Source organism: Cataglyphis hispanica, chromosome 17 (assembly GCF_021464435.1).
Source record: "Cataglyphis hispanica isolate Lineage 1 chromosome 17, ULB_Chis1_1.0, whole genome shotgun sequence".
NCBI classification, from domain to species: domain Eukaryota; kingdom Metazoa; phylum Arthropoda; class Insecta; order Hymenoptera; family Formicidae; genus Cataglyphis; species Cataglyphis hispanica.
The window spans coordinates 3,970,592-3,995,113 of NC_065970.1; the positions used below are offsets into that span (position 1 = coordinate 3,970,592).

The 24,522-nt window shown below is 32.5% G+C and overlaps 5 protein-coding genes across 9 annotated transcripts in view; 3 read left to right on the forward strand and 2 right to left on the reverse strand.

The window, feature by feature from the left end:
* LOC126855793 (putative mediator of RNA polymerase II transcription subunit 26) overlaps positions 1–10,383 on the forward strand; it is a 70,105-nt gene extending 59,722 nt beyond the window's left edge. For all 4 annotated transcript variants that reach the window (XM_050603743.1, XM_050603744.1, XM_050603746.1 and 1 more), the window contains 7 exons: positions 2,174–2,412; positions 2,998–3,523; positions 3,878–5,432; positions 6,770–7,537; positions 7,896–8,062; positions 8,153–8,352; positions 8,756–10,383. In XM_050603743.1, the coding sequence (XP_050459700.1) occupies positions 2,174–2,412; positions 2,998–3,523; positions 3,878–5,432; positions 6,770–7,537; positions 7,896–8,062; positions 8,153–8,352; positions 8,756–8,794 (3,494 nt within the window). In that variant the 3' untranslated portion in view covers positions 8,795–10,383. The remainder of the gene's footprint in view (positions 1–2,173; positions 2,413–2,997; positions 3,524–3,877; positions 5,433–6,769; positions 7,538–7,895; positions 8,063–8,152; positions 8,353–8,755) is intronic.
* Positions 10,384–10,508: 125 nt separating this feature from the next.
* Positions 10,509–13,415, reverse strand: LOC126855800 (uncharacterized). The gene is made up of 5 exons (XM_050603759.1): positions 13,267–13,415; positions 12,751–12,922; positions 12,202–12,667; positions 11,813–12,039; positions 10,509–11,674 (listed from the first exon to the last, which is right to left on the reverse strand). Exons 1-5 carry the CDS (start codon positions 13,370–13,372, stop codon positions 11,596–11,598), a joined length of 1,050 nt encoding a protein of 349 aa, XP_050459716.1. The 5' UTR covers positions 13,373–13,415; the 3' UTR covers positions 10,509–11,595.
* Positions 13,416–13,603: 188 nt separating this feature from the next.
* On the forward strand, positions 13,604–15,651 carry LOC126855799 (germinal-center associated nuclear protein). Of its 2 annotated transcripts, none has more exons than XM_050603757.1 (7): positions 13,604–13,804; positions 14,008–14,199; positions 14,394–14,555; positions 14,626–14,877; positions 15,002–15,145; positions 15,281–15,470; positions 15,543–15,651. In XM_050603757.1, the coding sequence occupies exons 1-7, from the start codon at positions 13,737–13,739 to the stop codon at positions 15,621–15,623; spliced, it is 1,089 nt and encodes a 362-aa protein (XP_050459714.1). In that variant the 5' UTR covers positions 13,604–13,736; the 3' UTR covers positions 15,624–15,651. The 2 variants fall into 2 exon arrangements, with proteins under 2 accessions (XP_050459714.1, XP_050459715.1); XM_050603758.1 differs by having other exon boundaries at positions 15,005–15,145.
* Positions 15,652–15,663: 12 nt separating this feature from the next.
* On the reverse strand, positions 15,664–17,058 carry LOC126855802 (mediator of RNA polymerase II transcription subunit 4). The gene is made up of 4 exons (XM_050603761.1): positions 16,701–17,058; positions 16,151–16,557; positions 15,917–16,036; positions 15,664–15,833 (listed from the first exon to the last, which is right to left on the reverse strand). Exons 1-4 carry the CDS (start codon positions 16,766–16,768, stop codon positions 15,664–15,666), a joined length of 765 nt encoding a protein of 254 aa, XP_050459718.1. The 5' UTR covers positions 16,769–17,058.
* Positions 17,059–17,257: 199 nt separating this feature from the next.
* LOC126855795 (structural maintenance of chromosomes protein 3) lies at positions 17,258–24,302 on the forward strand. Its single transcript, XM_050603748.1, has 19 exons — positions 17,258–17,477; positions 17,774–17,849; positions 17,955–18,133; positions 18,216–18,374; positions 18,447–18,606; positions 18,672–18,957; positions 19,046–19,220; positions 19,303–19,416; positions 19,514–19,764; positions 19,876–20,019; positions 20,138–20,449; positions 20,538–20,849; positions 21,017–21,218; positions 21,339–21,629; positions 21,749–22,011; positions 22,146–22,311; positions 22,457–22,595; positions 22,796–23,033; positions 23,115–24,302. Exons 1-19 carry the CDS (start codon positions 17,463–17,465, stop codon positions 23,239–23,241), a joined length of 3,609 nt encoding a protein of 1,202 aa, XP_050459705.1. The 5' UTR covers positions 17,258–17,462; the 3' UTR covers positions 23,242–24,302.
* The last annotated feature ends 220 nt before the right edge of the window (positions 24,303–24,522 follow it).

Consider the following 24,522-nt stretch of genomic DNA (forward strand, 5'->3'; position numbering starts at 1 on the left):
TTCTTTTAACGCCACGTGTTGCTTTAATCGATTCACAAATTTATTGCCATATAAATGAACACATGCAGGTTGATTCATGCCAATTGGCAAAACTGCCGATGGCTTTAACGCACTGCTGCAATCGATATACTGCACAAAAGAAACCGAGCCAAATCACTTATTCGACGCGTAAAAACCAACAGGCTCTCTCATTCATAGCCTGAAATTGCAGCATCATTTTCACAACAGTATTAGTAAAAAGTTTACTACATTTTAATCAGTTTTTTTCTAATTGTTGGAAAATTTGTGAATCAATAGCCATTTAAATCTTGGCGATTAGCAAAGATAAAACATTTTTGAGAGTATTGAAAAATTATTAATTATATTTTGATAGGAATAATCGAAAAAGCAAGCAATTTTTTTTTTCTATAAATATTCTTCTTAATTAATTACTTGTTTTAGCAAAAAATGCCTTATTCTATTATTTATATATTAATTATTGTGTCACGTTTCATCAATCATTTTTATAAATTTCTGTACTTTTATTAGAACCCATGAGTGATATTAAATACACCGATCATTCGGCAAAATCATTTTTATCGATTCGCTGAATCAAACGTGCAGAGACTCTCGTTCTCGTATAAATAAAAATCACATTGACAGTTTTGACGATGAATTCGCGCGCAATTAAAAGATAATAAAGGGTGTCGCTTTCGGATAGATTAGACAGTACTCGGAGATACGAGCGCGGCTACCAATCCAGAATTCGATAATGGAATTCTAGGTCAAAGCAGATCACTCTGTACGGGCCAATACGGGAGTTCCGTGTAGCAATATGTGGTTGGTTTAGTGGCCCATCGCGCGCATATAATAACTTTCTAATCTGATACGAATTGCGAGATGCTACGTGCCCCGCACGACGTTTAGGATACGTCAACAGAATTCACGAAAGTATATACATATATATATATATATATATATATATATATATATATATATATATATATTCGCTCTCGGGGAGGTCACCCGACGATGATTAATGCGCCTGTTAATACGACGTCATCCTCATGGGCAAGCAACGTTGGTTGGCGTTGGGTGCGCAGGGTGTATACCCGGAGGACGTCAATTTATGATATTGAATGTCAAAGGCTGAACGCGTAAAAGGCTATTTCGTTCATTTTAACATTTCTGCACAATATTCGATATATCTGGTAATAATTCTGCGGCAATGCTATCTGGATTTTTTTTTAAACTTTATCATGAATATATCCAATGAAACTTAAAGGCGTAAAATAAATAGAATATATGAGACGCCAGATTTTTTATTGAGTGTATTGAAATATTTACATATATTAAGAATCAAGTATAAATAAGATTGTACAAGATTCAATATTCGTAAACTTATTCGTAATATTGTATTATATTGAAAATTTTCATGAACTTAACTCTTGATTTTATTAACAATTTTTATAGTTAATACATATAATTTATAATAATTGGCCAATCAGATTGCCGATGCTTGCAATTTAAGAACAAAATAATTAGAGAATTTTTGAAAAAATTCCATGATTTTTTAAGGTAAAAACAAAATCCTTGAGAATTCCAGGTTTCTGGGGTTTTTCCAAAGAATAGACATCTTGTATAATATATAATAATTTAAAATAAATATTACTTATGTATATAATTTTTATTATTATTTATTATTATTTATTTACTTCCCAAAACACTATTATAATGTTTTTAATGAGCTGAATAATTGTGGAAATTTTTATATTGTTTATTTTTACTGTATTAATTATTTCTATTAATAAAAATTTTTATTAATATAAATAATTTTATTTATTGAATAAAATTTTTTAAGTTTGTATAATATAATAATTTTTTTCTCATTTAATTTAAACACAAATATATATATTTTATCTTTTCGTAAAATTTAATAATCTTGACAAGACCAATAATGTTGACAATATTAGGCTTGATATCTCTGATAACTAATTAAAAATCTTGATATCTCGTGCAATCTTAAACAAATATAGAATCATGAAATAATATTTCTTTAAATTATCAGAAATTATCAAAGGAAAGTACACGATATATCCTTTTTATATTTCTGTGTTCTCATTGTTTCATTATCTTTATTTATTTTCACGATTTTTTTCACGCCTCATTCGTTTTATTTTGTTTTTTTTTACAGCTTCCGATCTGGACTGCATCAGAGCCCTGTTCAATGAGAAGGAGAAGGAGCTCTCGCTGGCCGTTGCAAAGGTCGAGGAGTTGACGCGTCAGCTGGAGGAACTCCGGGGTCGTCAAAATGCCCCCGCCGGTGGTGGAAGCGCCGGCAACGTCGGGGGCGGTCTCGCGGGTGCCACCGGCAACGGACACCTGGCCAGCCCGGCTAGCGCCGAACTGGAGAAACTTAGGAGAGAGCTTATGGTAAGCTCTCGTGCCATCGATTCTCCGTCTCGAGAGAGCCGACCGTGCTCACACGGGGATATCACCGTATTTGTTCCCATTTCCAACCGTATGCTAATCGACCATAAAGTACACATACCAGTAATGGCAGGGTGGCTGAAATTTCCGAAAAAAATAAATATAAAAAGATTAAAATGTAAATATGATATTAAGGTGTCGAATGTTAAAAAGAAAATATTATTTTATTTTTACACTATATATACTCACTGAATATTTGAGTAAAATATTTAATCTGCTGATTCGTTTATTTTCCATATATAACATTTCTATCATCTTTTTATGAAATAGAGATAATTTTTTTGAATAAACTTTTATTATATCAAAGATATGGTAAAATGAAGAGGTAACTATTGTTCAATTTGGAAGAAAAATATAAAAAGTGTGTCTCTTTCTTGTAATTTATAGTTGCGATAATAAATATTGATTTAATATTTATATGAATAAATATTGATGATTAAAAATCGAGCAATAACATTTCTATGCGTGTTTTTCGAGCGTATCTAGGACAAAAGAATCGATACTAATTTTTTTTCAATTCGTGCACAGTTTCGCAACAAGATGAACGAACAGCAAAACCAAATGGTGTCCCAACAACGTCAGGCTCTGGCTCAACGGCAGGCCGAGATGGCATCGATAGACGCGCGAATAGCTCAGCTCCAAAGTCGACTTCAGCGCAAGAGAGCGTTAAATCAGCGGCTGGCGCATCAACTGGGTCCTAACGGTGGCGGTGGACGTGGCGTCGTCAGCGGCGCTAACAACGCAGGATTCCCGGACACGAAACTCGACGGCTTTAACAACGGCGGCAAGCTGAGACCGACCGGCAACATCGCGGCGATCGAGCCGTATTCGCACATACCGAACGACAACGATTTTAATCTGAACAAAAACGACCCCAAGTACCAGACACTGCCGTACAACACCAAGTTCACGGTGAACTTCAAGACCATAGAGGACGATGTGAACAAAAACAAGATACAACACTCGGCGAGCGCCTCCCAGTTGGGACAGCGGCCGAGTTTTCAGCAATATGGACACCAAATCGTTCACAGTCAGTCGCAATCGCACATTCAGGGTGAGTATTTTACTTTTTAGCACAGTATGTTGTGGAGTATAAAAAAGAAATCATACATAGTTTTTGAATAATTTTGATTTTTTTTAAATACTTTGTATATAGTATCACATTTTCAACGATAATGCAAATAATTATTTAAATTTTTATTTAGAATATACATATATTTTAAAAAGACACATTAAGCAATAATTTTTATTAAAAAATTGTTTGAGATTAAATAGAACTTATTTATTTAAAAAAAATTAATTCTTACACTTATTAATAATTATTAAATAATTATTATTAAGTATTATTATTTAATGTCAATTATCAATGCGATTTTATATGAATCTAATAGTTGCTTAAAATGTTTAGGGCAATCTCAATTACTAGGAAGCAATCAGCAGCAACAACAGCAACACAATCAAAATCTCGGCAATCAACCCGCAACGATTCAATCGAGTTGCACCTACAATAATAACAATAACAATAATAACAACAACAATAGTAACAATCTTATCAGCAACGCGCACAACTTCAGTCCGGATAATCTGTCTCAAGGTCTTCGTCTTCATCAGAACCATCAACAACAACAACAATCTCAGACACAGCAACATCAGAATAGCAACGTCCAGCAAAAGCAACACAACGTCGTGACTGGCATTGGCGGCGCATCGACGACATCGAATGTCGTCGGTGTGACCACTTCGTCGATCACGCAAGCCACGCAAAACTCGCATCGGAACCTACAACAGACTATAGCTGGACATCAGAAACCAGTATCAAGCGTAGCGCCGAGTTTTTCCGTCAAATCGCAGATCTATCAGACTTCCTCGACCAAAATTCATCCGGTGATGCCGCAAACGTTGAGCCTATTGGGTCGCGGGCATAACAACAATAATAATACAGCGCAGAACTACATTGGCAATAATCAGCAGCAAGCAGCAGCGACCACGCAGCTGCAATCCAATGCGGGAAATCAAGAAGCGAATTATAGACACGGTTACTCTGCTGTCCAACAGCAGCAACAACAACAACAGTATCCTAATCAGACGGCTGGTATTCACGCGTCCTCGCCGGCAGCCGTCTATCAGGTTCAGAATTCATCGAATCTCACTGGTTTTCATGGCACCGTCGCGACGACCTTCGGAAATTCTTCCCAGAAGTACAACCAGTCCTCGCAGTTATCGAATTCCAACGATCTCATGCAAAACCAGGATCAAAACCAGATATTGAACAATCAGAAGGTCAAGTTTGAGCCAGGAAAAAGTCAGGATAAGTTTGAACACGCTTTACCGCCCAATAATAAGCATGAACAACAGCAGCAGCAGAATAGGTACGATCAGAATCTCACGAGTAAATACGAGCCCCAGCAACAGAGCGGCAAGCATGATCCAGTCGGAATTCAGGCGAAGCACGAGCAGCATTTGCACAACATTAAATATGAATCCGGTTGCCAGAATTCGCAACAGTACGGCAAACACGAGCAACAACAGCAGCACGAAGGAAGATTGCCGATCAAGTACGATCACAATTCGACACAGTTCAAGCACGAGCCTTCAAATACTAACCAATATAAGCCGGAGTCGAACAAGTACGAGAACAGCGGTCAGAGCAAATTCGAAGCGATGCCGACTAAATACGAGCAGAATTCCACAACGAAGCATGTAGTCGATCACGTAATCGCCAAGTTCGAGATTCCCGCGAAAACTCCGTACGAGTTTGACAGCAGACCGACGACCAAGGGCAACGACAGCGAGAGGAAGAATTTCAATGAGTCGCGAATGGATGATAAGACAAAGCCGGCACTGCCGCCGAAACCTAGCAAACCGAATCCACCGCCAAGATTGACTCATCATGAGAAGATCGATGTGCCGTCATCCGAAGGCATCAACGAGGGCAAGATGACCAATGCGAATCTCAATTCTAGGTTTGTATATTTTCCATTTTGAATATGCCAGTGTGTAAAGATGAGAAATGAATTTTTACATGATTGAAATATCTTATCTTTTTAAACCTTAAATTAAGCCTTAAATTTATGTTTTTAAAAAGACTAATAATATTAAAGTGAAAGAAAGGAATAATATTCATTCACCGAGATTAATTTAATCGGATATATAAGACTTAGAGTTATAAAATTATCATTATTGTTGCTCTAAACTCTTCAATTAAAGCATCTCGATGCAAGATACGCGATTGCTTATTATATAATAATGCTTCTCTAATTATTGATATTAGAAAATGCTTATATATTATTTATTTTTAATTTAAACTTATTTAAACATTCTTAATTTTTTTTTTTGGCAAAATATGTATATATGTATGTGTGTGCAAAGAGCCTCATTCATGTTGCAGTTTAAGCACGTGACAAGCTTTTATAAATCCTGCTCTTTTACCACTTCCTCTCTTCGCATCTCTTCTCACGAAGTTACGAGGCATCTCGTCGAGGAATTCATTGTGCGATTCGCGCGAACTCAAACTGCGGAATGACAAAACGATTACCGGGTTAATTATAAATGTTAATTAGTTCGCGATCGATTTGGCGAGTGAATCGAAGCCTCTTCTCTCTCTCGAATAATAGACACCGAAATAGAACCGCTTAGTGTCCGCGTGTGCCGCGGAGACGACGCGGGCCCATGCTCTCCTCTTCAGTGTTCACGAGTTCTCCGAAGTCAGTACGCGCGATCAACATTCAGTCAACGATTTCAATCGTGCACGATTAACGCGGAACGATCCTCAATTACGCGGCCATTAGTAGCGGTAATATCTGTCTATTGGATGGTCAATCTTGATAGACAGATTGAGCGACAATTAGTTCAGATCACGACCTTTATTTATGCCCTTTGCGTTTTGTATGTCGAACAGCGATTCGACACGTTCGTTTCGGATTCGAAAAATCTTGAATGGGATTTCAGCATTGCAAATTATATTCGGTTTCCCTTTCGTCGCAGTCAATAAAAAATTGTAAGTCTTGCCCAAAAGCTAATATATTTCCCGATATAATTAATTATTTTATTACTTATTTTTTATTATCTTGTATTGTTTTTATCGGGCTTTTTATAACAATGTTAGATAAAAGTGTTGTTATTATTTTAATTAATTTTTCTGAATTATAACTATTTAATAGGACGAAGATAAAATTATTCATTAATTTGATTAGTTACAACTATCGCTGTTCGTGTAATGATAACGTAAAGCTTACTGAGTTTTTAATATTAATTAATTTAATATTAATACTAATTCGATTTTTTAAAATCTCGTTTATAGGTCCGACAAGGACGAGGATATACCGCCAATTCCCACGTCAGAACCGCCGGAATCTCCTACGGAGACACAGCTGGCAAATCATCAAATCATCAAGGCTCGGCCACTGACTCTGAAGAAAGCACCAATATCGGAGCAGCCCAAGCTGAGATACAAATCCAATGTTCACGTATCGATAAATCGACGAATTGAAATGCCCCCGGCCTTCCTGTTCCCGGAAACGGAAATCCCGGCGGATCTTATGCAGACCGAGCAACAACAGCAGCAGCAGCAACATCAACAGCAAATTATTGATACTACGGACAATTGTAAGAGCTCCGTTGTAACCGACGATATCGGCGACGGCGAAAAACTGGAAGAGGCAGATATCATCGATGCTCTGAATGTCATCAATATCGAGGATAAACCATCGAAGATGAAGACTGATTCGGAACTAACTGGCGAAATGGAAATAGACGGAGGGAAGATATCGGAGGTGATGAGGAGGAAAAAGGGAAATCTCAAGTCGTCGAACACGACAGGGAGCGGAAGCGGTAAGGTCAATCTATCCAGACGGGTATCCTTCGATCCGTTGGCGCTGTTGCTCGATGCTAGTCTCGAGGGAGAGCTGGAGCTCGTGAAGAAGACCGCGAAGGAGGTTGCCAATCCGAGCTCCGCCAACGACGAGGGTATCACTGCTCTGCACAACGCCATATGCGCCGGTCACCTCGAGATTGTCAAGTTTCTCGTAGAATTCGGCTGCGATGTCAACGCCCAGGACAGCGACGGATGGTAAATGGAATAATTCTTTTTAGTAGCTGCGTATAAAAACGGATTTAATAGAATTCTGATGAATAAAACTCTAATAGACACAAACTTTATATTCTTTGATTAATTTCAAGTAGATTTCAACGGAATTTTAATTCGAAGCTTAATCATGAAAATATAATGTTTAAGATTGATCAAAATTTTTTCGATATTTTTAAAACAAAATTAATTTCAGAAAATCTGTTATTAAAATTTAAAAAGATTAAATAAAAAAATATGAGAACTTTTTGCATATATTTTATCTTTAATAAATTATTAATTAATTAATTCACAAGATCTGAAGGTTCAAAATTTATATAAATATCTAATATTTTTATTATAGGACACCGTTACATTGTGCCGCCAGTTGTAACAATCTATCCATGGTGAGATTCTTGGTCGAACACGGGGCCTGTATCTTCGCAACCACTCTTTCGGATCATGAGACTGCCGCGGAGAAGTGCGAGGAGGACGAAGAAGGCTTCGACGGATGTTCAGAGTACTTGTACAGTTAGTATCGTCATCATCGCAAATTTCAAGATCGATAATACTTAAAGGCGTTTATATGGCAAAAATTTGCATCTTTTTTTTGACACGCAGGTGTTCAAGAGAAATTGGGAATTATGAATAATGGTCAGGTATATGCGGTTTTTGATTACGAGGCGCAACATGCCGACGAGCTCTCGTTGAAGAACGGCGACTCCGTGATCGTACTTCGAAAGGGTGATGATAACGAACGGGAATGGTGGTGGAGTAAACTAGGACATAAGGAAGGCTATGTACCTCGGAATTTATTGGGGGTAAGCGTAATTAATTAAATGAGATTAATATAATATCTTACTCAGAATTGATCGAAATATCGCGACAAATTATCTTATATATTTTGCGCGATTATTTTAATGTATAAATTTCTAAAAAGTAAATTTTAAAGATAAATAAATTTCAAGTATACTTCGAAATGAAAAATGAAAAATGAGAATATTTCCAAATGTGTAAATTTCCGATATAAAATTTTAAATATCGAAAGTTTTATAAGCGTATAAATTCACAAATATAATATACTTTTAAAATATAAGATATATAAATATCAGAAAATAAGTTAGCAATATAAAATGCTACATAGGTTTTGTATTTTAAAATTTTTCCATCAATTTTTTTAACAAAATGCACGAGGCGAACAATACATTTTATCGTATGTTTCAGTTATATCCCAGAGTGCAACCAGTGAAAGCGGTTGATTAAAGAGTTTCGTGCTCGCAGAATATCCGACGATTATTACAGTATTCGATTTGCAGCTTTATCTTGTTAATTGTTATCATACGACACATAGGCACATTAGTAGCGTTATTTAATAGCATCTCATTGCCATCCGGAGCGGATACGGATATCACGAAGCGGGATTCTACCAAACTTTTTAACAGTGTAATAATCTCTTAATTTTACAGAGTAATTTTTTTATGACTTTTAAAAGGAGATTGCATCATCGTGGATTTCTCGATCAGCGGACGGTTACGATTTTGCCATAATCCGCGAATTGAACGATCGCGCAAACACAATTCGCATTATTGACGATGTATATAGGACATTTGTTTGAATGTGTATCTCTTAATGATTCTTTTTTCTTTCCATTATTTCGATATAATGTTTTAGCAACAGATTGTATGTACAACTCTATTGGCTGATATCTATCCCTTTTTGTTGCATTTGCCACACGATAATCGCATGCGCACACTCTTTGATTCGAAAGTTTAAGAATTAAGAATTAGTGCGACATTTCACGTACACACAATTGCAAGCTATTAAAACATTTATTGTATAGCATTATATCTTTCTAACAAAAGAATTTTATCTTTTTATTATATATAGGAAGACTGTCCTGTAATTAGTGAAAGTGCATGCATAGCATTAAATCTTGTGAAATTTAGAATCGATTTTTATTCATGAAAATATTCCTCATTTACTTAAGTTTTAGAGATGTAAAAATAAATAGGGCAACTTTTTTTTATTGTTTAATTTTAAACATTATTCATTGTTCAATGTAAAGTATATACATATTACTTTTGTATTTGTACAAAATTGTAATTTAGGACATAATTATTAAGAATTGTAAATGTTGGAATTTTTGATAAGTGTTGTAAAAAAATAGTGATTTATCTCGCGATGTCTTCGCTAAAGAACGATTGACTCGAAATTTCACAAGCGCTATATGTCCACTTTTCTTCGATTCCTGATGTTTATGATTACTCTGTGCAAGCATCGATTGTAGGAGTTTTATCACTTTAATTTGCTTCACCTAAATGCTCATGTTTAGATGAGGTCAGATTATATTGTTACATTTACGCAGGAGATATTATCGAAATACTTTCGAATTTCGTTCATTTTTTTTTGTTTTTTGGAGCTAAATGACACGTAATCTTGCTAATACGCACGATGAACGATACGAGATAGCTTTTCAAATGACGATGTGCAATTATATGAGAAAACGTAAAACTATAGAATATACTAAAGAAATATATAAAATACATTTTGATTACGCTCTTAATTATACTAATTTGATTCGACAATGCCTAAAACGTCATGTAATATTTAAAGCATCTACAAGATAATGAATCGTTTCTCGACCGAGTATAATGTTGTCAGAAATTTTCTAAGCATCTTTACTACGTTGTGGTCTTGTAGTAAATATGTACAGGTGTGTGATATACGAGCCGCTTAGAGGATTTCTGACTGCTCGTCAAGTGAAATATGTGCCTTTCGAAAGTAATAAAAAATATATAAGAAAACACACACACGGTATATTGTGACAAATAAATTGTTTTTAATAAAAAAAATACATTTATTCACGTTAGTCCACTCCCTCTCAGGCATCATTTACAATAAATATATTATAATTACGATATAAATATGTAAGAATGCTAATTATACTGTTACATTAGTTGTGAATACAATATTCTCACACATACAAAAATATCATTTGTGTGATATAATGATTTTGAGAAGGGCGAGGATCTAAAATACATCAAGTTACGATAAATAAAATAATTGCTACAATATAACATAAAATAGTGTTTGGCTTTTTGATATAAAAACATGTTTTTTTTTTAAATTTTATATACATTGAAGTATACATCTTGTTTGTACCGCAAAACTTGTATGTATGAATCTCTTTTTTTTTTTATATGCGAAAGGGATATATAATTTATATAAAACGAAAAAATAGATTTTAAAATATAAAAACACGTAGAAAAATAATTTAACAACAAAATTATGATATAGTTTTATACAAATATGTTATCCAGACAAAGATTATTTCTGAGAGTCAAAGTTACATTCTTCTTATTTATTATACACTCTGATAAATATAGTAATTATCAAAGTTTCACTCGAAAAGATTGATCTTTTAATATCTTATTGTTTCTCATTGAATATCAACATTTTCTTCACATTTTGTACCATGTAATTTTTTTCACTAAGAAATTTAAATTGTACTTATTTTCTGTATTTTAAAACTAATACTTATCTCTCAACAAGATAAAAAAATATCTATTAATATTAAAGAATTAATATACAAAGAGGCACATGCTATCTGTAATTTACAAGGCTTAAAGGGTATCAAGGCATATATAATTCGTTTTATATCTCAGCCACTATGTCTAATAACGGATAATACATATTAGTTACATTTCATATATATTATCCGCATGTCTGTGTATGTGTGTCTATGTAGAATAGTCGCGTGCGTTGAGAGACTGAACAAATATATAAATCTAAAACATATGTATGTTTACGTCAATATACAATAATGTATAGGATCATTCGAGATATATTTAATGTTATAAGGATGATAAAAAAATTTTCATTTTTTATTTTTAAAACTAAATCGTCTCTAACGATTTTTTCACTGGTTAATTCTACTTTATATATCATCCTGCACATTAATGTGTCAGGGCTGTCAATATTAGTTTAATTATTACCGCACCCACGGTTCTGATAAATATTTAAATAAAATTATCAAGCAAATCATATCAAATAAGAAAAAAGACCTAAGTTTCATGTTTTGCTTCTTTTGCCATCTGCAGGCAGATTTGAAATTCTTCGCATTCCTCGACTATAGTTTTAAGACTGAAAATGATTAATGTTCAAATTAACAATTTTCGAAGGATACATTAAGCTTGATATAAAACTTTTTCAATTACTGCACATCTCATAATACGAAAAAATACAATAGAGAAAATTTAAAAGCTGCTCTATTTTATATACCTTTCAATATAAATTTCCAGAGTTGAAGTCTCAAATTTTCCTCTTCTTATAGTTTCAGCACAAAATTGTGACATACTTTGTAAACATTTACATGTGATATTACAAAGATCTTGATTCTCCCATTTGGGTAATTCTCTGATGATTTTCCATGATTCTAATACATAGTGCATCAATGAGACCCAGTGCTGGGATTCTTGTAGTATTCTTCCCTGATCAACTAGAGCTTTCTAAAGAAATAAATCATAGAATTACTCAACTATCACTAGCCTTTAACAAGATGATTAAATTCAAATGTAATTGATTAAATTTTTATAACCAAAATAAAAGGTAAGAACAAAAACTTTTAACTATATATGTATGTTCGATAAAATGTTTAAACAAATATAAACCTGAAATGCATCAAGATGTATGTAAGCACAATTGTATGCAGATTCATCGTTCAAATTAGGGGAAAATACAAGACTGGCATAAATATTTTGCCTCAAGATAATCAACTTCTCTATGAACGGTTGAATATCGGCGTCTGATATTTTCTTTGAAAGAATATAACGAAGCTTTTCGTTTTCGCGCAATGTACCGTCTTCCTGCGCGTATACCAACTCCATAATCAACCGTATGAGTTGCTCGTGACTAAGATCTCGCAAACCGTTCACTAAATTATCATCAGATCGTTGTCTCGTCGTATTTGTAGCATTTAGTGACATTCGAGAGGACAATAATGCTTTTTTGCTTTTTGGTGTAGAAAACTCAGACTGATAAGTATCGCCAAGAGAAAGTCGCTTTTTAGCTGCATCTCTTAACGCCATATTTGATTTCGTTGAACTTTTAATTGGTGTCTGATCTTTGGAACTCAAACTAATCAGGAAGAAAAAAATTATTAGATTTATTCAAGAACACTACTGACTTTCCTAATAAACACAAATTGATGCATATCATACCTAAACAAACTATGTCGTTTATATGTCTTGAGATCAGGAGACCATACTATAGACTTGCGTCGACCTCTCTTTTGAATGATAAGTTCATCGGGACTCTGCGGTGAGTTCCAACCATCGGGAAGTCTGTTCAACCAATTCTGCACTATTCTTACATCCATGTTGTGAGCCGTGGCTGAAATATTTGCACAAGGTGCCAAAACAATTTTTTCCGTGCGTATCACAAATCATATATCTTTCATTAAGCAGACAAAGCGTTAAGAATGTGCGCACATACATATTCCTGCTTCTATAACAAATCTAATATTATCTATAAATAAAGATTTATTTTCAAGGAGAATAACGGACTTTAGAGTTGTAATCCATTAGAGAGCTCAATATTTGAGGTTAATCCCTGAAATATCACATTCGCGAGTTGAACGTATACCAAGAAAGCATTATTTACATTCGGACGCAACGACTGTGTACCAAAACAGAAAAATGACACAGCGTAGCGACATTTGGGGACGAAAAATATACCTGAAGAATTGGCGGGAACTACCATCACCGGGCTCTCTGTAGTACCTCTTGTGCGACGAGATGGTTCCAGCACGTCACGGAGTTGTCTCACGGTTGCGGTACTCATTGCGATCGCGCGATAATATTCTCAGGCAATGTCTCGAGCTATTCGAGTAACCACCGCGAAAAGTTTCAGTCACGAGATTCAATGAGACGTCTGTCAAAATATACATCAACAGGATCAACACCCACGGTGTTGTTATACAGACCGAAGTTCGTTACGCACGCGTGACGTAACAGCAACTGCGTGAAGTCATGGCGTCGGGCGGGAAGAAGGGGGAGAGCTTTTGACATTACGAAAGTTTCGAAGTGTCAAATGGAACGCATGCGTAGAGATCGATCAAAAGACTTAATTGGTTCCGCTTGATTTCTATACGCTTGTTTTTGTTATGGACGGAATATTATAATTTTGGGTGCATAAAAGGAATGTAATGACGATGCCCGTCGAACCAATAATAGGAAGATGCCTTTTAATGTGTCCGGAAAAAGAACGACGGATGTAAGTTTCCGTACAATAAGAAAAATTTATAAATAAAAAAATATGCAATATTTTTCCACGTACAAAAACAGAATAAACGTTCTCTTATGTCTGTAATTACTATTGTCTATCTGTCTTTTCATATATATTTGTGTATTATCATAAGATGTAAGGAAGAATAATAATAAATAAATAATATTTTTATTTTACATTTTTGCATTTAGGAGAGAGAGAGAGGGTTTGTTACACAAATATGAGGTTGATGAGGAAACAAAAGACATGAGGAAGCGTAAGGCTGATCCTACCAAAATTATAAAGAGTTTTAGTCGCTCTGCTGCTGGTCAAGATATGACAGATCCCTACTCGTTACGCCCGCCACATGTATTATTATCCACTATCCGATACTTATTCACCGAGTAATTTCAATCATTTCTTTAAATATAATTCATCTATCATAACAACTATTAGTATTATTAATTTTAATTATTAGTAATTTTACTATTATTATTATTATTAAAAAGTACTGCTTCTTTCACATATGTAATGAAACATTGATTGTAATATGTAATGAGATATTATTTATATAACATGATGGACACCAATATTCTAGGATAATCACGCGAACGGATTTAGATTGGACATTAATATACGATTTTGTATTCGATCGATTGAGATCAGTGCGACAAGATGCTGTAATCCAAAGAATAGATATTACTACAAACATTCTTCTTTTAGAACCGATCGTCCGATTCCATACTTATGCTGCACAGAGGTACAAATTGATCGGCATACATTACATTTATACATTTGGCAAGATTAAATTATGAACATATCTTTTCTAGGCTCTGCGAAAAAAAGGTTTCGGAATTTGATGCAAAAATAAATAATAAACATTTATTAGAATGTCTCAAACAATTACTCGTATTATACGATGAACGAGATTATAAAAATAGAAATAATATAGAAATACACGAAGCACTCGAAAAATTAGCGTTAAACGACAGTCGATCGGAGATGGAAGCTTTATATATCCTTCTCCATATCGGAGATCAAGAAGTTTTAAAAAGAGCTCTTACTCTTTCTTCAGATCTGAGGTAAGTTATTTGGTATTGTATTGAAGTAAAAAAAAAACTTACTAATACAAGCATCTATATATATTGTAAAATATCTGTGGTATGATACCAATAATTTCTAATATTTTTTTCATATATGTTTCAGTAGAAATTCACCGGCAATTCAAATAGCCACGAAAATATCACTTGCTTGGTATCTAAGAAATTATGTTCGTGTTTGTTATTTGGCTCAACAATTACCTCCAATTTTGGCTTGTGCATTTTTTTGTAACTTACAGAGTTTCAGAAGGTATATCTTATCATTGTTTTCATCATCATATGTTTGAGAAAAAGAATGATTCTCTCAATAATAATATTTGAAATTCCATTAAATAATTATTTATAAATTACTGAATTTCATAAATATATATATATTATATTTCAGAAGTGTTCTACAAATCATGAGTTTTGGCTATAATAGCAAAGTGCTGACATTTCCAGGACTAAAACTACAAAAACTTTTATTCTATAAAGATATTAGTAGAGTCCAGGCAGATTGCAACTTATTTGGTTTGACATTTACTAATGAAAATGTTTTATTTCAAAAATCACAGTTTAACGAGCAAGTCTTGCAAGTTAGTATAAAATTCAGAAATTAATGTAATAATTTCTATATTTTTCACTTTATTATTTTTTTTATGTTACAGGCCAATCCTGAGATGTATTACACTTCTGCCACGTTACATAAATTTATACCAAAAATTCTGTTGGAATGTACCTCTAATTAGTAATAAATGTTGATGTACTCTCCTAATACATCATTTACATTTATTGAGAATCACTGGACGAGCTACTCGAGGAATCTGTAGACATAACTTCAACATCTTCAGTTTCTTGTTTATGTGTATTCACAGCCACACTCCCTTGGCCGCCAACAGACATATGAATCTCTCCTGATGGATGCCAAGCAAATTGATTTGATTGTGAAACAGGTGGCTCTGAAATAACAATAGGAAATTTTAAAAGATTTGCTCATTTTAATTATTTATTTAAGCATGATATATGTGTGTATGTTTCTTACCTCCAGCAGGATGTCCTGCTCTATGCAAATCAGATGGTATACCTGGATGAGACCCTAACAATTGTCCATTTAAAGGTAAATCACTTAATCGTCCTAGATAGCCTAATCTCATTTCAATATCTGTAATATAAAAATGTAGTTTATAATTATATGATAATAAGATTATTATAAGAGATAAAAATGTGATACAAATATCTTATTTAAATATAAGTATAAAAAATAATTCACACATACCTGTTGGATATGGTCTTCTGGGATCTCCTTGCTGCCATGTTAATGGTGCACAAATTGCATTGGTTGCGCTTATCCTATGTGCATATTTAATAAGCTCTTCCGAGGGAACGGGTCTCTTATTAGCACGTGCAATAGACTGTAATTTTTGTTTTGCTTGATAAATTGCAGTAGCTAAGATCTGCTCTGCCTCCTTTAATTGCCTCTGCAGTTGCTGAATATCTTGATCCTGTCTCTCCACTTCAGCTTTCAAAGCCTCCATCTTTAGATTAATCTTGGCTTGCTCGGCAGCTCGTTTCAATGTCGCCTTTAATTCATTATCCTTGGCAACCAGCAATTCAGTTAGTTGAGCGTGTTCTGTACTAGAGAGTTTTGAAGGTTTTTGAGCGATTGTGTTTTCTATCATTTCTCTGAAAAAATAACAGAAGATATTTAAATTATAAGTTACATAAATTGAGAGTATATAAAACCTCATTTCAACATTGTTATGTTAATCTAATATATTTCATAAGGCAAACTCGAATTTTATTTGTAGTATAAATACACAACTTACTTTGCTATTAGCTCAATATCATCCACTAATGATAACAGAACTTCTCTCGTGCTTCTGCTTGATGCCATTATAATTCGTTGTTTAAATTGTCAAAAATGAATACTTTTAATTTTTAATATATAATAACAGCACTCATATCATTGTAATATATATGTAACATCAACATTTTAGTTGTACTTTTCCAATAAGATGATAAATATATATATTTTAAACACACATTCTGAAATCAGCCGTGCCTTGATTAGCTTTGACGTGACTTTTTAAAAGTACGCTGCAATTACATCCATTACAACAAACAACGTCCCTTTGACTTTGACGTTACGAAAATTTCGGAGCATTAAATTGACCACCAAAGAAATTTTTGCTTTTTTGATTAATCAATCGATATAGAGAGGATCTCTTTAGCACATATCCTGTTTGGTTACAATCATTCTCATTGGTCAGTGCTTAGGGATTTTTATTACCTTAAGCTCATTGACCAATCACAGGATCTGCGTCTAATCGGAAGTAAATAGGTGTTACTCATCTAGTTATACCATGTCTATGGTTATAGCAAATATCTCCCGCTCAATGTAGGGATTCTTACACTAGGCAACTGCCTTGTGTATTATACAAACGCAAGTGCATGCAAATGGTCAGGAACAAGTCGGTTAAATTGTTTTCGTCGCGTTCAGTAAACAAAAATCATCTTGTTTTTCTTTCTTTTATCTGTGTGAATAACATCGATGCGAATAACATGCCTATCTGATTCCTCCTTGCATCATGTACATTAAACAGGTATTGCGGACAAAATTAAAATATTTCAATCTTTGACAGATCTTTTTACAAACTGCGCTTTATTTCTCGATGCTTTTTACGTTTCTTTATTCAAATATTTAAAATCATTGAATTATAGATGCTATCATCGAGAATTGATATAATTATAGATTATTTTTAATTGTAAATTATTGACTCTTGGAGATTGATATTCTATTTAAAACGTCAACACTTTGTTATTATTGTTACGATGAGATTAGTTTTGAAATGATGAAATATGTTATGCTCATGTTGTGATTTTGATTGTGTCAAAACAGGTAATTATTCAAGGATTTAAATCGTATCGTGAACAGACAATTGTTGAGCCTTTTGATCCAAGGCACAATGTAGTAGGTAAATATCTGGAAATTTTATTTAATTGTGCAGAATTATATATATATATATATATATATATATATTGTTACTATATGTTAACATATGTAATACTTCTTTTTCAAGTTGGTAGAAACGGGTCTGGCAAGAGTAATTTTTTTTATGCCATTCAATTTGTCCTGAGCGATGAATTCTCCCATCTTAGACCCGAGCAGCGGCAAGCGCTGCTGCATGAAGGAACCGGACCTCGTGTTATATCTGCTCATGTAGAGATTATATTTGATAATTCTGATGGGAGATTGCCGGTAAAAATTTATTATAGCAATTTATTATTATTAAAACATACATATATTATACATATGACACTTCTTGTTTCTTTTTTCATAGATTGATAAAGATGAAGTCTATTTAAGAAGAGTGATTGGTTCCAAGAAGGACCAATATTTTCTTAACAAAAAGATAGTGACAAGAAACGATGTAATGAATTTATTAGAGTCGGCAGGATTTTCTAGATCTAATCCTTATTACATTGTGAAACAAGGAAAGGTTTGTCATTTAATGTAATGTAATATTTATATTTATCTGCAGTACATAATCTTACAATATAATTATTTTCAGATAAATCAAATGGCAACAGCACCAGATTCACAGAGATTAAAATTATTAAGAGAAGTGGCAGGCACTAGAGTATACGATGATAAGAGGGAAGAATCAAAATCCATTTTGAAAGAAACAGAAGGAAAACTAGAAAAAATTGAAGATTTTCTACGAACTATAGGTAATTAAAAATTACAAAGATATAGAAGACTAAATTAAATGCAACAAATAATTTTTTTATTATAGAGGAGCGTTTAAAGACACTCGAGGAAGAGAAAGAGGAATTGAAAGAGTATCAACTCTGGGACAAACAACGTCGTTGCTTGGAATATACTATTCATGAACGCGAACTCAAAGAAAATAAAAAGAAATTAGAAGATCTCGAGAAGTCAAGGGCAAATAGTGGAGCTGAACAGGTGAGGTTGGGAGCAGAAGCAAAAACTGCGCAAGAGATGGTACGTGCAGCTACAAAACGATTAAAGGAAGCAAAAAAGGAAGTACAGTCTTCCAAGGAGGAGAGAGACACTCTTAGGTAATATTCCACATAAACACATTATATATAAATTGTGCGTATATTTACTATTAAATAAAAGTTTTAAACAAACGTATTTATAATATAGTGCGGAGCAACAGCAGTTATTAAAAGAGAAAAACAAATTGACTTTTACTATTAATGACTTACTGGAGGAAGTAAAAGGTGATAATGATAGCAAGAAACGAGCTCAACAAGAATTGGAAAAGTTAAAAGCTAATATTACTGAACGGGAAAAGGAATTAAACGATCTTAAGCCAAAAGTGAGAAAATATTCAGATATTAAATATATATTTAAGACACACACACATACATTAATGGACATTAAAAAATTGCTTATTATAGTATGATCAAATGAAACGCGTCGAGGAAGAGTGTTTACGAGAATTACAATTAAAAGAGCAGAAACGTAAAGAATTATATGCTAAACAAGGTCGTGGCAGTCAATTCACCACTAAGGTAAAAAAAAATTATAATAAATATAAAAAAAATAATTAGAGAAAAAATTCTTAAAGACATTTTAATAAAATATTTTGATGATATTTATTTGTCGCAGGATGAAAGAGATAAATGGATTCAAAATGAGCTTAAACAGCTCACCAAACAGATAAAAGATAAAGAGGAGCATTACAAAAAAATTAGCGATGATTTAAAGCGCGATGCCGAGAAACAGATCGCTCTGGAAAAAAAGATAGGAGATCACACACGCGAGATGGAACGACAGCGCACATCGATAGACGATCATAATAAACAATATTACGAGCTCACTAAATCGAAGGATCAGTGTCAAGCCACTCGAAAAGAACAGTATGTCTATTTAATCAATGACAAAAGCTGTTTTAAACATAGCTTAGTTCAGAAGACAATTTTTAAAAAACAAATTTCTTAAATTTACAATATGAATGTATCAAATTGTAGATACCGACAAGAAAGTGTACTGCAATTAAATTTATCTGGTCTAAAGGAAGATTTAGCGAAAGCAGATCAGAGCTTAAGATCTATGGCTGGCAAACCTATTTTGAATGGCAGAGACAGTGTACGTAAAGTACTAGACACTTTCCGGTAAGATTTATTTTTTTATGATATATATTATATAAAGATCTTTAAAAAACGAATTCTTAAAGGCTTCTTTATATATCGATAATGTCATGTGTGTTTAATAATATCTTCTATTCTATAGTACGAGGACAGATATGGCCCAAGAAGTGAGCAGTTACTATGGACCTGTAATTGAGAACTTTAATTGCGACAAGAGCGTTTATATGGCTGTTGAAGTAACTGCTGGGAACCGATTGTTTCATCATATTGTGGAAACTGATAAATTCGGCACAAAAATCTTAAAAGAAATGAACAATCAACGATTGCCAGGAGAAGTGACTTTTATGCCTTTAAATAGACTTCACGTGAAGGAAATTGATTATCCTCAGACCAGTGATGCTATACCCATGATATCCAAGTTGAATTATGATCCTAAATTTGATAAGGCATTAAGGTAAATATATATAATAATTATTAAATCAAAACTTTTTGTAATGTATATGGATTTTATATAATATTAACATTTTTATTTTTATATATAGATATATATTTGGGAAAACTTTAATCTGCCGTAATTTGGAAGCAGCTACGACTTTGGCACGAGATTCTGGTTTAGATTGTGTTACATTAGAAGGAGATCAAGTTTCATCCAAAGGTTCCTTAACTGGTGGTTATTTCAATACGCTCAGATCACGGCTTGAAATACAGAAAACCAGATCGGAATTAATGTCTCAAATTTCTACTCTCGAGACTCAATTAACGACGCTTAAGGATGAAATCAGAAAAGCTGATCAAAATATCAGTTCTTATGTTAGCGAAATGCAGAAAACTGAAACTAGAAATAGTAAAGCCAAGTAAGTGATTAAAAAAAAATATAGTAAGAACTTGGAATTCTTAATACTTAAAATTTTATTTGAATATCTATATTTAGATCTATATTTAAATATTGGAATAAATGTTAGATTTTTAGTTATACATTTTAATTATCGCAATTAATTAAACAGTTTATTTCATATAATAGAGATATATATGACAAAATGAAAGCAGAAATACGTATTATGAAGGAAGAGTTGAGCGCGATAGAAAGGTGTCGAACACCTAAAGAAAGAAGCCTTCAACAGTGCAAATCAAGTTTAGAAGCGATGTGTGCGACTAAAGACGGCCTGGAAAGTGAATTACATCAGGAACTTATGGCGCAATTATCTGTCGCTGATCAGCATCAGGTGCGCATAAAAAAAGAATTAAACGTAATTGATTTTTTAGAAAAGATTACGTTTCAATTTTCTTTTTTTAATTTTTGATTAAAGTTTTTTTATTAATTTGTTATGATGTATGATTTATAGGTCGATACCTTAAATGATGATATAAGGCGTTTAACGAAGGAAAACAAGGAAGCATTTGCAAAACGAATGCAATATGAAGCAGAAAAGAATAAGTTGGAAAATTTATTAACAAACAACTTAGTGAGAAGAAATGACGAGCTAATTCAAGCTTTACAAGAGATATCGGTTGAAGATCGACAGCGACAACTCGACGCGTCCAAGATCCAGTTGGCGGATATTGAAAAGAGATTAATGAAAGTAAATGAGGATATTAAAGCGCAGAATGAAAAAGTTACTGCTGCTATGAAAAAAGTGAGCATTTACAAATATTGCACAAAAGTAGCTTGTTATATTTAAATAAAATATTTAAGTAAATATATGTTAGATTTGTAAGTAAAAACAATGTACAATTTATACTATTGTCTGTTTAGCAAAAATCAGAATCTTCTGAAGTCGAAAAATGGAAATTGAAAGAAAAAGAAGCACAGGAGAAAATAGAAGCTGACGCAAAAGATTTCGAGAAACTAGCGAGCAAATTAAATATCTTGCAGCAAAAAATAGCAGAGTGTACACAGAAAATTACTGAGCTAGGCGCACTGCCGAGTCAAGAAATTTATAATAAATTTAATAATATGTCCACAAAACAGCTCTTTAAAGAAATGGAAAAGGCAAACAATCATTTAAAAAAATACAGGTGTTTATTTTTTTCATAGTAATTCTATTAAGTGAAAATTATTAAAAAATATATATATTTCTTGTTTTCATATTCATTTTTATATTTTTATTTGTATATATTTTTATTTGTATATTTTTTATTTTTATTTCTAGCCATGTAAATAAGAAAGCCTTGGATCAATTCATGTCCTTCAGCGACCAAAAAGAAAGACTAGTAAAACGAAAGGAAGAACTAGATCGAGGCGACGAGAAAATAAAAGAACTCATGTCAGTACTCGAACAGCGCAAGTGCGAGGCGATACAATTTACGTTTAAACAGGTACAGCCGTTTGTGTATAATAGTGTGCTCTGTTTAAAGCTTGATTTTTCTTATAGTATGAAGAATTAATATTAATATATTTAGTTTTTCACGATAATACATATATTTTCAAGTGCTGTTTCACACATTATGTCTTTCTTTTAAGGTGAGTAAATATTTCAGCGAAGTTTTCAAAAAACTTGTACCTTCGGGGCATGCGCAATTAGTCATGAAAACTGCGGATGGCGACGAAGGAGATGATGGTACAGCGGAGCCATCTGATTCTGATAGATTTATTGGTGTTGGTAAGAAAATATATATATATAAAACTCAAATATTTTTCTTTTTTTAGCATGATGACAGAAATTTGTTCGAAAATTTAATGCCATAAAGAAAAATTTATTTTTCAAAACTACTTTATTTAAATTATATTTCACATTTATGTGATATATATTTGATTTGTTAATATTAATAACTTTTATGACATATTTATTTGTTATTTTAGGTATAAGAGTATCATTCACGGCACATAGAGGCGAAATGCGAGAGATGAATCAACTCTCTGGTGGACAAAAGTCACTTGTAGCATTGGCATTGATATTCGCGATTCAAAAATGCGATCCGGCACCATTTTATTTGTTCGATGAAATCGATCAGGCGTTGGATGCACAACATAGAAAGGCGGTAGCGGATATGATCCACGAGCTTAGTTCGGATGCACAATTCATTACCACGACTTTCAGGTAATATCCAGTGCAATCCACTTTAGTCTTATGAAATTTTAAAATTACAATATCTTAAAATGCAAAATATATGTTTTACAGACCGGAATTGCTGCATCATGCGAATAAATTTTATGGAGTAAAGTTCAGAAATAAAGTTTCGCACGTCGAATGTGTGACGCAGGAAGAAGCTGCCGACTTCGTCGAGGACGATACAACGCACGGTTGAAATATAGAAATATCTTATTTAAAAAATGTTTATAATACAGAAAACTTTTTTTATATATATATATATATTGATAATTTTTTATAAAACTGATATATGAGATAACAGATATAAAGAAAAAGAAAGAAAACCTGTTTTTTTATTTTTTTTTTTTTTTACATTTAATTATTTGCATTCTGTGCATATTATAGCATATAATATGCAAAGAAATCATATAATTAGTAATTAAAAGAAAGATTTGGATTGTGTACTTTATTTTTTTAAGATTAATACTTGTATTATGTTACAAATTACTTATCAAATTAAGTAAACTATATATGTGAAATGTAACATAAATTTTGATACATTTGATTTTCAAAAGAATATGAATGTAAGAATAAAAATTTACATGATTTAAATTTTTGATATTTGTAAAATTATTTTTTTGTATTATAAACTTTATAAGATAAAAACTAAGGGAGATAAGAGAAATGTAATAATAATAATAATAATAAGTATGCATGTGACAAAAAATCTTTGAATTACTATTTCATTATTCAAGACAATTTTTAAAATGAATATAGAAAAGTAATAAAAAGACAATAAATGTTCTAAAGTAAAAGAGAGGAATTTGGTTTAAAAAGAAGTTTATTTATTTGAAGCATTCTTCTTGTATTATTTGCTTTAATCATACTTCGCATTCATCACATTATATTATATAATTTTTAGTATTAAAAACTAAGTAATCTTAATAAAATAAATGTTAGCAGATGCATCATATACAGAAATAATTTCACTTTACTATTTTAAGGGATTAATGTTTTTTATAGCAAATTAGGTTTGATGCGTTTAGTGCACTTCTAGTGTGCATATAGTGCAGCCAATCATTCCTTATTAGTTTTAGATTATTTTTGTACTTAAAATATAACACTATCGCAGTAGTAGTGATATTCATGGCTTAGCCATTGGATTGTGTTTTTTATAAGTGAATATTACATATTAAGAATTCACAGTTATACTATTTTTTCTTTGCGCAGAACTTCACGTATATACATATATATATATATATATATATATATATATATATATATATATATAATATAATTATAATAATAATTATAATAATATAATTATATATATAATAATAATTATAATAATATATATATATATATATATATATATATATATATATATATATATATATATATATATATATATATATATATATATATATGACTGTAATAAATCTCGTAAAGCAAAAATCATTGATGACTAAAGGCCCCCATATTTGCACAAAAGAATCTC